At 40.1% G+C, this 15,719-nt stretch overlaps 1 protein-coding gene across 3 annotated transcripts in view; it reads left to right on the top strand.

Annotated features, from left to right (window-relative positions):
• LOC131347128 (proto-oncogene vav-like) overlaps nt 1-15,109 on the top strand; it is a 36,275-nt gene extending 21,166 nt beyond the window's left edge. For all 3 annotated transcript variants that reach the window (XM_058381035.1, XM_058381034.1, XM_058381033.1), the window contains exons 10-28: nt 2,046-2,145; nt 2,590-2,685; nt 2,782-2,850; nt 3,005-3,091; nt 6,203-6,288; nt 7,231-7,366; nt 7,472-7,581; nt 7,756-7,857; nt 8,717-8,811; nt 8,906-8,922; nt 9,046-9,079; nt 9,346-9,482; nt 11,528-11,593; nt 11,793-11,824; nt 12,003-12,113; nt 12,197-12,284; nt 13,008-13,146; nt 14,213-14,364; nt 14,483-15,109. In XM_058381035.1, the coding sequence (XP_058237018.1) occupies nt 2,046-2,145; nt 2,590-2,685; nt 2,782-2,850; nt 3,005-3,091; nt 6,203-6,288; nt 7,231-7,366; nt 7,472-7,581; nt 7,756-7,857; nt 8,717-8,811; nt 8,906-8,922; nt 9,046-9,079; nt 9,346-9,482; nt 11,528-11,593; nt 11,793-11,824; nt 12,003-12,113; nt 12,197-12,284; nt 13,008-13,146; nt 14,213-14,364; nt 14,483-14,536 (1,711 nt within the window). In that variant the 3' untranslated portion in view covers nt 14,537-15,109. The remainder of the gene's footprint in view (nt 1-2,045; nt 2,146-2,589; nt 2,686-2,781; nt 2,851-3,004; nt 3,092-6,202; nt 6,289-7,230; nt 7,367-7,471; nt 7,582-7,755; nt 7,858-8,716; nt 8,812-8,905; nt 8,923-9,045; nt 9,080-9,345; nt 9,483-11,527; nt 11,594-11,792; nt 11,825-12,002; nt 12,114-12,196; nt 12,285-13,007; nt 13,147-14,212; nt 14,365-14,482) is intronic.
• The last annotated feature ends 610 nt before the right edge of the window (nt 15,110-15,719 follow it).

The following is a 15,719-nucleotide window of genomic DNA, read 5'->3' as shown; positions in this document are numbered from 1 at the left end:
CAGAAACACACATCATCTCAGAAACACACATCATCTCAGAAACACACATCATCTCAGTAACACACATCATCTCAGAAACACACAACTCAGTAACACACATCATCTCAGAAACACACAACTCAGTAACACACATCATCTCAGAAACACACAACTCAGTAACACACATCATCTCAGAAACACACAACTCAGTAACACACATCATCTCAGAAACACACATCATCTCAGTAACACACATCATCTCAGAAACACACAACTCAGTAACACACATCATCTCAGAAACACACATCATCTCAGTAACACACATCATCTCAGAAACACACAACTCAGTAACACACATCATCTCAGAAACACACATCATCTCAGTAACACACATCATCTCAGAAACACACAACTCAGTAACACACATCATCTCAGAAACACACAACTCAGTAACACACATCATCTCAGAAACACACAACTCAGTAACACACATCATCTCAGAAACACACAACTCAGTAACACACATCATCTCAGAAACACACAACTCAGTAACACACATCATCTCAGAAACACACAACTCAGTAACACACATCATCTCAGAAACACACAACTCAGTAACACACATCATCTCAGAAACACACAACTCAGTAACACACATCATCTCAGAAACACACATCATCTCAGAAACACACATCATCTCAGTAACACACATCATCTCAGAAACACACAACTCAGTAACACACATCATCTCAGAAACACACAACTCAGTAACACACATCATCTCAGAAACACACATCATCTCAGTAACACACATCATCTCAGAAACACACAACTCAGTAACACACATCATCTCAGAAACACACAACTCAGTAACACACATCATCTCAGAAACACACAACTCAGTAACACACATCATCTCAGAAACACACAACTCAGTAACACACATCATCTCAGAAACACACAACTCAATAACACATCATCTCAGTAACACACATCATCTCAGTAACACACATCATCTCATAAACACACAACTCAGTAACACACATCATCTCAGAAACACACAACTCAGTAACACACATCATCTCAGAAACACACATCATCTCAGTAACACACATCATCTCAGAAACACACAACTCAGTAACACACATCATCTCAGAAACACACAACTCAATAACACACATCATCTCAGTAACACACATCATCTCAGTAACACACATCATCTCAGAAACACACAACTCAGTAACACACATCATCTCAGAAACACACATCATCTCAGTAACACACATCATCTCAGAAACACACATCATCTCAGAAACACACAACTCAGTAACACACATCATCTCAGAAACACACAACTCAGTAACACACATCATCTCAGAAACACACATCATCTCAGAAACACACATCATCTCAGAAACACACAACTCAGTAACACACATCATCTCAGTAACACACATCATCTCAGAAACACACAACTCAGTAACACACATCATCTCAGAAACACACATCATCTCAGTAACACACATCATCTCAGAAACACACATCATCTCAGAAACACACAACTCAGTAACACACATCATCTCAGAAACACACATCATCTCAGTAACACACATCATCTCAGTAACACACATCATCTCAGAAACACACAACTCAGTAACACACATCATCTCAGAAACACACAACTCAGTAACACACATCATCTCAGAAACACACATCTCAGTAACACACATCATCTCAGAAACACACATCATCTCAGTAACACACATCATCTCAGAAACACACAACTCAGTAACACACATCATCTCAGAAACACACAACTCAGTAACACACATCATCTCAGAAACACACAACTCAGTAACACACATCATCTCAGAAACACACAACTCAGTAACACACATCATCTCAGAAACACACACATCTCAGTAACACACATCATCTCAGAAACACACACATCTCAGTAACACACATCATCTCAGAAACACACAACTCAGTAACACACATCATCTCAGAAACACACAACACCTCAGTTACAGGAGATATGAGTCAGTTGTGTAACGTGTTTCCAGGCTGTTGCTGTACGGTCGATACTGCAGTCAGGTCGAGTCGGCGACCAAACAACTGGACAAACTGGCCAACTCCAGAGAAGACGTCCGGATGAAGCTGGAGGTAACGTAACTCACTAAAGCACTAACACGCTAACATGCTAATATGCTAACATGCTAACACACTAACATGCTAACACAGTAACACAGTAACACTCTAACATGCTAACACACTAACATGCTAACACATGGACATTTCTGCTAATATAATGCTAATATAATAAACATGGCTCGTAGTGATGTGTTTGTAAGATAAGCTCAGGCTGGTGCACACACACACACACACACACACACACACACACACACACACACTGCTGCTTTGTGACAGAAGTTAGTTCCTGTGTCATTTACGTTCTAGCAGCTGCTGGGGCAAAGGAAGAAAAAATCGCAGATGCTCATGTTACTGAGAAACCACTAAGAAGTATAAAGACCTGAAGATGAAATTAGAGCTGGTACAAAGTTAAAAAGATACAAAGGTGTGTGTGTGTGTGTGTGTGTGTGTGTTCAGGAGTGCTCTATGAGGGCGAATAGCGGCCGCTTTTCTCTCAGAGACCTGCTGATGGTGCCCATGCAGAGAGTGTTAAAGTATCACTTGCTGCTGCAGGTAAACACAAACACACACAAACACACACACACACACACACACACACACACACACAGAGATGTAATAGGTGTGATGTTCTGCTGTGTGTTCTGTCAGGAACTTGTGAAGCATACGGTGAATTCCAATGATAAAGAAAACCTTCGCACTGCACTAGACGCCATGAGGGTGAGTGTGTGTGTGTGTGTGTGTGTTATTATATCTGGAAGGAGACTTGTGGGGAAACTTGGCTGGATGTTTATTTATTTATTGTTAAAAATTAGACTGAAAGCTGGTGGACATCCTCTCAAGGAAAGGAAAACAAATGTGTGTGTGTGTGTAGGATCTTGCTCAGTGTGTGAATGAGGTGAAGAGGGATAACGAGATCATTCGTCAGATCACCGCCTTTCAGCTCTGTATCGAGAACATGGTGAGAACACACCTTTATTTCTTCTATTATTATGGGATGTATTACACTCATTTTAGTGTGATTCCTGTGATGTTTATATTACTGACCGTTTTCGATTACTGACCATTTAATGTTACTGACTGTTTATGATTCTGTCACTCACACACACACACACACAGATGAAGTCTCACAATGATTCGGTCAAAACTCTGCCCAATTTGTCAATTTTTACCATATATGGTCATTGCTTCCTGTTAGCTCGCCTCCTCATCCCTGTCGTTACTTTATTGACTTTAGCTTTGTCTTTTTCATTTCATTAAATGTTTATAGACTATATCATTATCTTTCATTCGGGTCAGTTAGATAAATATGTAGCTAGGTTCTGAACAGGAACAGGATTTGTTTGTTTGTTAAAAATCTAGTTAGCAATAAAGTCTATTTTCTTTTTAAGCTTAACGTTTTGTTCATGTTAATAACTCATTTTTTAGAATGTGTATATAATACTAATCAGTTCTGTCCATCATATATATATATTTTCTACAATAAACTTTCATAAGCTGAGCAAAATTCTGACATTTCCCGCTGTAAGAATCTTCCAGGTTTCGTTGCTTTACAGAAGCACCAGATTAGCAGCGTCTGATGCAACTCTGTAAAACCAGAGCGCTTCATCCTGTAGCCTTTGAGATTCTTTATTTTTTTGAAAACTGCACGTTTGGCACGGAGTTACATCACCCTCGGGAAACACAGAATATCACACGACGACGCGAGTTTTCTCTTCTTAGCAAATGCTGGTGGTTTCTGATGAGATGATAAAGTCACGTTAGAACATTTTTTGATGAGTTTTTCAGCATGGTGAAACTCTTTAATCCCCGTCAGCATTTAATAAAGTTATTTTTAAACAAACTCAGTGCTGAGACAGCATTAGCTTAGCATGTGACCATCACTGTAATGAGATTAAAGAAATGAAATTTGGGCAAAAGCAATAAAAAAAGGAGCTGAGACAGGATTATTTAAGACTTTATTTATAGGAATTTTCTCTTCTGTTAATTTCCGGAAACTTCCTGAATAAAGAAACCAGAGCACCAACCAGCTGTCAGACACAACAGAAATGAGCCGCCGAGCCAGAAAACGTTTCCATAAAGTTTTATTTTTGTGTAATTAATCTATATAATATAGAATGTAATAGAATAGAATTCTATTATATCACAGTAAGTTTGTTCATCTAATCTTTCTGCCATTTCTCCTTGCTGATTTATTGGTCAGTGAATGCAGTGTCACACTCATGATCTGATGTTTGCCTTCTCTAAATAAAACTGGTGCAAAAGTGGTAGTCGGTTTCCATGGTTACAGTAACACCTCGGATTGGTGGTTTCTGCATTAGAGATGTAGATAGTTTCACACTTAGTATTCAGAATATTGCTCTACTCAATACACCCCAAACCCTTCTACAGGAGAGTAGTGTATTATTTAACCATGCTGTAACTCTGCACCCTAAACACTGTAGCCTAAACACTTCACCCTAAACACTGCACCCTAAACACTGCAACTTAAACACTGCACCCTAAACACTTCACCCTAAACACTGCACCCTAAACACTGCAACTTAAACACTGCACCCTAAACACTGCACCCTAAACACTGTAGCCTAAACACTGCACCCTAAACACTTCACCCTAAACACTTCACCCTAAACACTGCACCCTAAACACTGTAGCCTAAACACTGCACCCTAAACACTGCACCCTAAACACTGCACCCTAAACACTTCACCCTAAACACTGTACCCTAAACACTGCACCCTAAACACTGCACCCTAAACACTGCACCCTAAACACTGCACCCTAAACACTGCACCCTAAACACTTCACCTTAAACACTGCACCCTAAACACTGCACCCTAAACACTTCACCCTAAACACTGCACCCTAAACACTTCACCCTAAACAATGCACCCTAAACACTGCACCCTAAACACTTCACCCTAAACAATGCACCCTAAACACTGCACCCTAAACACTGCACCCTAAACACTTCACCCTAAACACTGCACCCTAAACACTGTAGCCTAAACACTTCACCCTAAACACTTCACCCTAAACACTGTAGCCTAAACACTTCACCCTAAACACTTCACCCTAAACACTGCACCCTAAACACTTCACCCTAAACACTGCACCCTAAACACTGCACCCTAAACACTGCAGCCTAAACACTTCACCCTAAACACTGCACCCTAAACACTTCACCCTAAACACTGCACCCTAAACACTGCACCCTAAACACTTCACCCTAAACACTGCACCCTAAACACTTCACCCTAAACACTGTAGCCTAAACACTTCACCCTAAACACTTCACCCTAAACACTGTAGCCTAAACACTTCACCCTAAACACTTCACCCTAAACACTGCACCCTAAACACTTCACCCTAAACACTGCACCCTAAACACTGTAGCCTAAACACTTCACCCTAAACACTGCAGCCTAAACACTTCACCCTAAACACTTCACCCTAAACACTGCACCGAACAATCCGTCAGCGTTAATCACATAAACTTGGGCTAATCAGAAGGGCGTTACTTCCTCGTCTACTCTCGTTTAAGTTTTGTTTAAAAATGAAGATCTTTTTACCTCAAGGCCAAAAAGTCTGTCTACGTTCGAAGCCTCATCCTGATCTGAGTTCTTTCTAAATGTTCAGAGTTACAGCTTGTGGGTTTTGCTTACTGCTTCCACTGAATGAAGGCTTCAGACTGAAATGAAACATTTCCTTTCTCTTGTAGGGAAACAGTCATGCTCACAGTTTCCTGTCAAACAGGAAGTTGCGGTTGTATTTACAAACTAAAAAATTCATTGTTTGCCTCCACAACTGCTAAATTGTATCTCACTGTATGAGGAAATTAAAAAAAAAACAAGTGCACAGTGTGGTGGGATGTTGCCCCCTGAAGTCCCCTTCACATGCACTGGATGTTTGCAGGGTGCAGCAGCAGAGTGTGCAGTTAACCACAGCGTGGAGGCTGAAATGGAACAAAGCTCAGTGTTTTCTATCAAATCTCTGCACACATCTCTTATCAGGTCTTTCTTTCATTTGACCTCATCCTGTTTTTTTTTTTTTTTTTCTTTTTGTCACTCAGACTCAGTCCCTGGCTCTTTATGGACGCCCCAAGATAGATGGAGAACTGAAGATCTGCAGCCCAGATAAGAAATCCAAACAGGACAGGTGATTATTTTGTGTTACTATTCAATTGTCTGTGTTTCTGATGATTGAGACCATTATGTCCAACAGCAATTTTCTCTATCTTGGAAATTGGGACCTACACAGTCCTGGTACCTGGTGACCCACTGGGTTTAGTTTTCATGGCTTCTTCTGTAATGATTGATAATGATTCATGCTAATTTACAAATTTTTCCTGTACTCAGAAGCCCAATTGTCTAAAATATCTTTAAGAAAGTGAAAAAGTTTTAGTGAGTATCTCACTATCACTATCTCATTATCACTACCACTATATCATTATCTCAGTATCACTATCTCTCTATATCATTATCTCATTATCACTATCTCACTATATTACTATTTCACTATCACTATTAGTCTCTCTTTATATCACTGTATCATTATCGCTATCATCACTATCACTATCTCACTTTATCACTATCTCACTCTATCTCTTTATTACTATCTCACTACATCACTATCTCATTATCACTATCTCACCATATTACTATTTCACTATCACACTCTTTTTTTATCTCACTTTATATCACTATCACTATCTCACTTTATCACTATCTCACTCTATCTCACTTTACAGTAGTTTATTGTTGCTGCACTGGTGTTTATATTCTTTACTGCTCCAAGTAAAATGTTTATATAATGTTGGCACTGTCAGGATTCTACACTATACTGTGAACAATGCTGATGTTGTTACCTGCCGCTGTCTCTCACTGACACCACGTCACTCTCACTGCACTGTGGGTTTATACTGTTTATCACTTATTAACTATTTAGTGACTCGTTGTTTTTAATTGTTATTCAGCGTCTGATGAGCTGCTGATCTCATTTCGCGGTTCTGTACCACTGTGTAAACACAATCACAGTAAAGAAGCCCATTCCTTCATTAAAAGCTACAGTGCTGACACTGCTGGTGCATTGTGTGTGCAGGTATGCGTTCCTCTTTGATAAAGCCCTGCTGGTGTGTAAGAAGCGCAGCGGTGAGAGCATGGAGCTGAAAGAGCTGATCGACCTGCAGCACTTCCAAGTGAGAGACGAACCGTCCGGAGACAAAGAAAACAAAAAGGTTCTCCAACACACTGCCTTCTGTTCTGCGCTGAGTGTATGTGAAATGTTTCTGACAACTCACTGTCCTCCGTGTGTGTGTCTGTGTGTGTGTGTGTGTGTGTAGTGGACACATACCTTCTTGCTGATGGATTCTTACGGTCAAGGTGGTTATGATCTGTACTTCAAGACCCGTGAGCTGAAGAAGAAATGGCTGGAACAGTTTGAGATGGCTCTGTGAGTGATCGTAATCTGAACCAAATCATTTTACTCCCTAATGATTAGATCAACTAGGTCCCACCAAACTGGATCATTCTTACAGTTTCATTCTTTTTTATCCAAGTGAAATACTTTAGCATTTGATTGTTTCACATCTCCTTTCATCTCATCCACGTACATCTTCTCCTGCAGGTCCAACATGTGTCCAGAGAACAATACAGCCAACGGCCACGACTTCCAAATGTACTGTTTTGAGGACACCACTTCCTGTAAAGCCTGTCAGATGTTGCTGAGGTAAAAGTTTCAGAATGTTGGAGTTTAATGTAGAGGAGATTTCTCTGAATCTTTCTTTTCTGTGATAAAACTTCAACCCTTCAAACCGAGTCGTTATATAATGAGATGATGAACCGAAGGCCAGCGGAATATGAGGATTACGCTTTATGACGCTGTATGAGGATTGTGACTGTCTACCATAAATATATCAGTACACAAACATGTTCAGATTATTCCAGTGTACACCTATCAGCCATAACATTATGAGCAGTGAGAGGTGAAGTAAATAAGACTATCTCCTCATCATGGCGCCTGTTATTGGGTGGGATATATTAGGCAGCAAGTGAACATTTTGGCCTCAAAGTTGATGTGTTAGAAGCAGGATAAAGCCCAAAGGTCCCACCTCGCAACTTACATGACCTGATGGAACATCTTGGTGCCAGATCCCACAGTACACCTTCAGGGATGTAGTAGAGTCCATCATGCCTCAATGGGTCAGGGCTGTTTTGGCAGCAAAAGGGGGACCAACACAATATTAGGCAGGTGGTCATAATGTTATGGCTGACCTGTGTATATTATTCAGTGTTAGAATAAAAATAAGAGCAAAACACAAATTTCAAATTTGTGTGAAAATTTCGTTTGATTCACATTTCTCACACCTCTGTAGAGATTTGGAGAGAACTGACAGGATGAGATGAAACCACAGTTCTGAGTTTTTATAATATGACTGTAACTGAAGAGTTTTCTTATTCTTATTTGTTTGATACTGAAATTAGCTTCCTGTTATTGTGCACGAATGCTAAGATGCTAAAAACCATGCTTAGATTTAGCAGCAGGAAAGGAAGCTGGAGGTGTAAAGTTTGTGTTTTTTCTCCCTCAGAGGAATCTTCTACCAGGGTTACCGCTGCACCCGCTGTAAAATGGCCGCTCACAAGGAGTGTCTCGGACGAGTTCCTGTGTGTGGACGCAACGCAGGTCTGAGTTTCATCAGTCGTTTTTGTGGAGTTTTTAATCAGGAGGAAAATGGAATCTAATTTTTCCGTGTGTTTGTGTGTGTTTTTTTTTTTAGAAAACTCTGTGAAAAAGGTCAGTCTTTCCTGCACCAATCACCCCCAGTCTACCGCACTGCATTGTGGGATTTCACAAGTATACTGTATATTAATGCAGACGCTAACAGCTAACAAACTAACATGCTTTTGTTTCCTTCAGAGCAAGTCGAGATCTCAGAGACAGACGAAACCCGGTGAGTTCACTCACATTAACCAGCTCACATTTACCCCGACTCGAACCTGCCCTCTGCCACTTGTAGCCGTTCAATTGTTTTTGCCAAGAAGCTAGCACTGAATCTGACCAGGTCAAGCCTTTAGCCTGTTAGCATTAGCACTGACGACTGTCATAATTTTCATCTTAATTAGAACTTTCTGTCAGTTTAGCTGATGCTAGCACTAGCAGTAAGTCGATGTGTCATGGTTATCATCATGCAGCTTGCTTTCTCACTGTCTCTCTCAGTTCTTCCTAAGATGGAGGTGTGTAACGATTACTACGGCATGCCCCCGCCCCCTGTGGCTTTCGGCCAACCGCTGCAGCTCACTGTGGGTGATGTCATAGAGCTGACGCGTGCTGACGCGGACCTGCAGTGGTGGGAGGTGAGGCTTCACCGTTTTATCTTCTCACATTACAAGTTCATGTAACAATTACAGCTAGATCCTAACATGGATTGAAGGGCATGGCTGCTAACAGGAAATAAACGTTAGCATGACGCTAAGTGGGTGTTTGTGCCACACATAAGTCAAGAAATCAGGAGTCAGTGCAATCCGTCAGATAACTTTATCTAACTCTAGTGCTCTGCTAAATAGTTCATTATTCTACCACAAATATTTAGTAAAAGCTAACACTCAGATTAATCTAACACAGCATAAACGCAACAATGCACATCTTCCAATGCTAGCAGCTGACGTTTAGCTCAGGATGAGGACTTTATTTTTTAGTCAAACAGAAAATTTAATTCTCTTTGACTCTCAGAAGTTCATTTTTAGCAATGAAAATTATGACTATTATAGTTAGCGCTTATGATTCCACTCAGAAATCAGTCAGGTTAGCATGTGCTAGCCTGCTACATGCATTAACCTCTTTTGCTACATGCTGTTAGTAACTAATGGGTATTTCACTGTTTTATTTAAAATAAAAGAACCCCCTTGCCCACTATAGCTGTGTTAGCGCTACAGATAAACACGTCTTTCAGCTCGTCTGTACCTCTGATGTTTGGTATTTTAACCCTTCACTTTCTGCAGTGTTAAAAAAATTTAAAACCTCAAAGATCACGTGCTTAGAAACTTCTAGCTGCCATCGTGCTAATTTTGGCTAGTACATTCATGCAAACTGCAGCTGTGTGCATTTATTTACTTAACGAATGAAATGTGGCGTGTGGTTAGCTGCAGTGAAAAACTCTCGATAATGAGAGCAGTTAGCATCCGTGGCGATAAGCTTTTGGTTCGCATTTTGGGAATGTAAAGTGAGTTCTGCTTTGTCCACCACAGAGCCCTGATTTCCCTGAGAACAGGCAGTAAAACTGGTCAGCTTTTTAGTTTCAGTTCATCAAAAAAAAAAAAAAGCTGCAGTTCAGCACTTTAACATCCTCTTATGGTCACTGACTCCTGAGGGACGTGTTACTGCTGGACGTCTCACTGTCTCCTCAGCTAAATCACACAAATACACCAAAATCTGAATCTAAATATAGACACCTTTACACACAAAGTCAACAAAACTCATTCCTTTATTAATAAACCATCCACAGAGCACAGTTCCTCATTTATACGAATTTATTAGCAATGTGTTAAATATCTGTGTTGTAGAAATAAAGAGAACTATTTTAAAATGTAGTAAAATAATAAAATTATATGATTCATATTTTAAAGCTTGCAGATAAAGTTAATATACAGCTCAATAAAAAGGTTTTTGTTTAAAGTCTAAAATATGGTGTGATATAGTGAGTCATTTTGACATTACACGACTCTTTGAATCTCTTCGCAGAAAACTAGGGTCAATTCAGTGATTCAGTGAATCGATTCGACATTAAGTGACTCTTTGAATCTCTTCACAGAAAACTAGGCTTACTCCAGTGATTCAGTGAATCGATTCGGCATTGAGTGACACTTTGAATCTCTCACTTTGCGTGTCACTGAAGACACTGAGGTTCTGTGATTCAGTGAGTCATATACTGCATATACTGAACGACTCTCTCTTCTCAGCTCTTAAATCTAATTCCATATAAAGACCATGAGTCAATTTAGACACTGATTCTGTATTGTGCTGTATTCAGCATTCTGTTTGTGGTCAAGTCACTGATTCATCGAGCCAAATACGTACTCTTGAAGCCTGAGTTCCAAAGTTTTTACCCAGAGTTCAACTTGAGAGATAAACTGAAGTTTAAAGATATTTATACAGACGTGACAGGATGTGATGTGAGCTTTCGGTGCACATTAGTACATGACTTTACTTGAACTAAAACACTGTGGTTTGTAGCTGCGTGGACCACACGCCAGATCAGGTTCCCACACTGACACATCTGACACTCGGATATTCTTCATGTCTCAAATACATAAAGGTTAATACTTTGTTGTTACAGATACAGGACACTGATTGAAAATTTATAGGAAAATGGCAAAAATGTGTGTGTGTGTGTGTGTTTCAGGGCAGGAATCTGGCGGTAGGTGAGGTCGGCTGGTTCCCCTGCAGTAAAGTTCAACCCTTCTTACCGGTGAGTCAATCAAGAGTCAAATTAATCATCTACTGAATCACATAAAAGTCCAACTCAGTGATTCAATGAGTCATTCACTTGCTGAATCATTTAAATGTGATTCCAGCTTAAGACTAGAAATCGATGATGATTCACTGAATCATTTAGATTGTGAGGAAAGTTTATAATACTGACTCTGTGCTCTTTTCTATACTCTCAGAGACCACCTCCTGACCTCACAGGATTTCTCTGGTAAGACACACACACACACACGTGCACTCACACACACACACACACACACACACACACTCACACACACCAGTCCACCACTAGATTATCTGTTATACATGTTCATGTAATCTTGTTTAATATAACCTTTTCCCCCACTATGGTAAAGCAGCTGTGTTTGTTGTGTGTGTGTGTGTCTCAGGTTTGCTGGTAACATGGACCGTTCTGAGGCCAAGAGTCTCCTAATGCCTCGATCTGATAGTACATTCCTGATCCGGCAAAAGGATGGAGGAGAGTTTGCCATCAGCATCAAGTAACACACACACACACACACACACACACAAGTTCTGTTTCATTTTATACATTAGTCTGAAACCTCTTGTCACACCTCCTCAGGTTTAACATGGATATCCGGCACATTAAGATCACTCTAACTGAAGGTCTCTACAGAATCAACGACCGCAAAGCCTTTAAAGGGCTCATCGTAAGTGAACACTACTTCCCTTCCTAGGGGACCTCTGTAGTGTGTACTCTTTCTTCTGATGAGTAAAGTTGTCTGTATGTGTGTGTGTGTGTGTGTATGTGTGTGTGTGTGTGTGTGTGTGTGTGTGTGTGTGTGTGTGTATGTGTGTGTGTGTATGTATGTGTGTGTGTGTGTGTGTGTGTGTGTGCTGTAAACCAGTGCTTCTCATTTCACTATTTCCTTTTTCCTACAGTCTCCAGGACTGGAAAGGATTTCTTTTGAATCCATTCATTCTGAATATGAAGACTGACAGTTCTTTTAAAGAGTCACTGAGTCATTTAGAATCTGTGTTATTCTTAACATCTCTCTGGTTTCTGATTCTGACTAATCACTGGACACCTGTTGACACCTCACACACTAAATGACTCTTTTACCCACCAAAATACTCTTTAAAAATAATTTAATGGTCTGATGATTCATCTAGATGCTGTATGACTCTTCAAATCAGTCACGGTCTCTGTCTGAATTAAATCAATGATTCACTGAATCATTTAAACACCGACTCGCGTATGAATTCAAACATAGTCCGCAGGTCCTTTAGTGATTCGCTGTGTCATTAAGACTCTTTGAATCTCTCCTCTTTGACTCTTACTGTAGATTTATGACAATCAAATGATTCACTGAATTGCTCAGACACCAAGTGACTCTTTGAATCTTCTCTCTCTCTCTCTCTCTCTCCGACAGGAACTGGTTCAGTATTATCAGGAGAATTCTCTGAAGGAGTGTTTTAAAGATGTGGACACTCGTCTGATGACTCCTTTTAAGAATCCAGAGCAGAGTGTGTCGTCGCATTCGCACTCATACACACACACACCTACCAGAGGTAACACACACACACACACACACATTTTATATACATATGAATGTTTAAGAGAATAACAATCATTTTATCACATAGTGGACTTGTGAACAAGGTCAGGACCCATATCCTGGAGGTTCCATAGGATCCATATCCTACAGTTAGAACTATTTCAGATAATAGGCCAGAATTAAACACTGAAATGTTGAGAGATGGGAAGAGATCAAACACCACTGAGCATACAGTAAGATCTAAATCCAAAGGGTTGATCTGAAAAGGAGAAGAAAGAGACGATGTGAGGTCTTGCTGGAGAGCCACAGTCAGCCTCTGCACCACCAAAACCTTTAAACATTTTAGTCTGCAGCCTCAGAATCATCTAACTCTGGAAAGTAATCGTGAACTCTATAACAAACACACAGGCCACGTGATGATTCTCTCTCCTCAGTGCTCACCTGGCCTTGAGGGAGTGGTCAGGTATTAAGGTGCAGACCACTTGATAATGTCTATTGTATAGACCCGGCTCTCTGGCCTGCGATGTTCCTGGTCCTTGAGTGACAGATGAACGTGTCTGACTTCCTTCTTTTCAATCTCAGGTCTGCTTTCAGACACCCAGGATGATGTGGGAGGAACGGCACATGAGCAGTGCTCTGATGGTCTGTGTGAATGGACAGGTAGATGAACAGATTGAGGAACAAAGAATCATCAGAGCGTGCGAGATCTGTGCGCTGAACCTCTGTAGGGCTTTGTTATGAAAGTGTTTTAGCGCTGCTCACGTGGGGGAAAGCTCAGAGCTGAACGAGGGTCGTACATGCGCCATTTCTCCAGACACCGTGATCAAATTCTCTCTTGAACTCAGAGCAGGTCTCGATCGATCAAAGTGAGCGCTGATTTTATCCTCAACAAAGGAAGATCAAAGAGACACAGTCCTGATGTGCTTTAATATATCTAACAGACAGGAAACAGGACGAGTCATTCTGGGCACGGCGCCCTCTGGTGGTGATGTGGTGACATGTCCTGAATGTAAATCATCACTTCTGAGTGTGTTAATCACTGTGTGTGTGTTTGTGTGTATGTGTGTGTGTGTGTTTAGGGATGAGTGAGCGATATTTCGGCACGGCTAAAGTGCGCTACGATTTCTCAGCGCGGGATCGGACTGAGCTGTCTCTCAGAGAGGGAGACACGGTGAAGATCATCTCCAAGAAAGCTCATAACGGCTGGTGGAAAGGAGAGGTTTACGGACGGGTAACAGACACACACACACGCACACACACGCACACACTGAGAATTCATATGTAGTTGCATTTGTCATTTATTGTGTTAATTGCTACATTTGTGTGTGTGTGTGTGTGTGTGTGTACAGGTCGGACTGTTTCCTGCGAACTACGTAGAGGAGGAACATTCAGACTACTGCTGATTCTGAATCATTAACCTCTACACACAGTTTAGTGATTTACTGAATCATTTAGTGACCAAGGAATCAGTAAGAGTGTGAGACACGAGTCTAAAGACATAAATAATTGAGTCCTTAAATGACTCTTAAAATTGATCTGCTTGAATAAGATTCATGAATCATTTAGACACTAAATGATTCTTTGAACATGTCTGAGTGTGTTCATTGATTCACATAGTGGTGAATCTTTCTCTCTAATGTTTCTTTCCTCCTTCTGATTCTCTGATTTATTTTTCATATTAAATGATTCTGAATTGTTTATATTTGACTCCAAAAATGATTCATGAATCAATGGTTCATTCAGAAATGACTCTTTAAGTTATTTTTTTTATTTCTGAATCCATTTAAAGACCTTCTTAAAGAACTTCTTAAAGCTAGCGGGTTTCATGTGACAGATTTCATTTTAGGAAAATTTTATTGGTTGAATGTTGTTTTTTTAATGTGCTATAGAAAAGGAAGTTAATAGAATAAGAAAATTGTACAGTGTTCGTGAAATGCGTTTTTTTTTTCATAAAGCTTATTTACCTTTCTGATCTGCATTTCTGTGTCTCTCAGTCTGTCTCATCACACACACACACACACACACACACCACACACACACCACACACACACACACACACACTTTGAAATACTTTATGACTAGCTGAATTAACACAGAGAGTTACATGATGACATTATAAAGAGAAAAACCTCCAGTCACATAGAGCTTTACATGGTCTGTGTTTATTTTATCCCTGCACATGAACCACATGATCATAACAATGAAGCTACCGGTTTAATAAATACACATTTTTATTATTTAACTTTGTAGTTTCATGCAGTTTAATATGTTTGTCCATAATACATTTAAATATCACAGTATTGGACTGTTGGAGTATTGGACTCTGCCTTAATTATTATAAGATAGATAGATAGATAGATAGATAGATAGATAGATAGATAGATAGATAGATAGATAGATAGATAGATAGATAGACAGATAGGTATGCACAGTGTGTGGGAATGGACACTGCAGCTTCAAACAGCCAGAAATAAAATATGGAAATGCTGTTTGTGTGTTTAAGAAGATCACTGCCTAATCACACTGAAAACTTAAATAGTGAGAACAAAATTACTTGTTTATTTAAATTAGACAGGAATTAAACAA

This window comes from Hemibagrus wyckioides, linkage group LG26 (assembly GCF_019097595.1).
Source record: "Hemibagrus wyckioides isolate EC202008001 linkage group LG26, SWU_Hwy_1.0, whole genome shotgun sequence".
Lineage (NCBI taxonomy): Eukaryota > Metazoa > Chordata > Actinopteri > Siluriformes > Bagridae > Hemibagrus > Hemibagrus wyckioides.
Note: the sequence above shows the minus strand (reverse complement) of the source record. Positions and strands in the feature narration are given on the sequence as shown.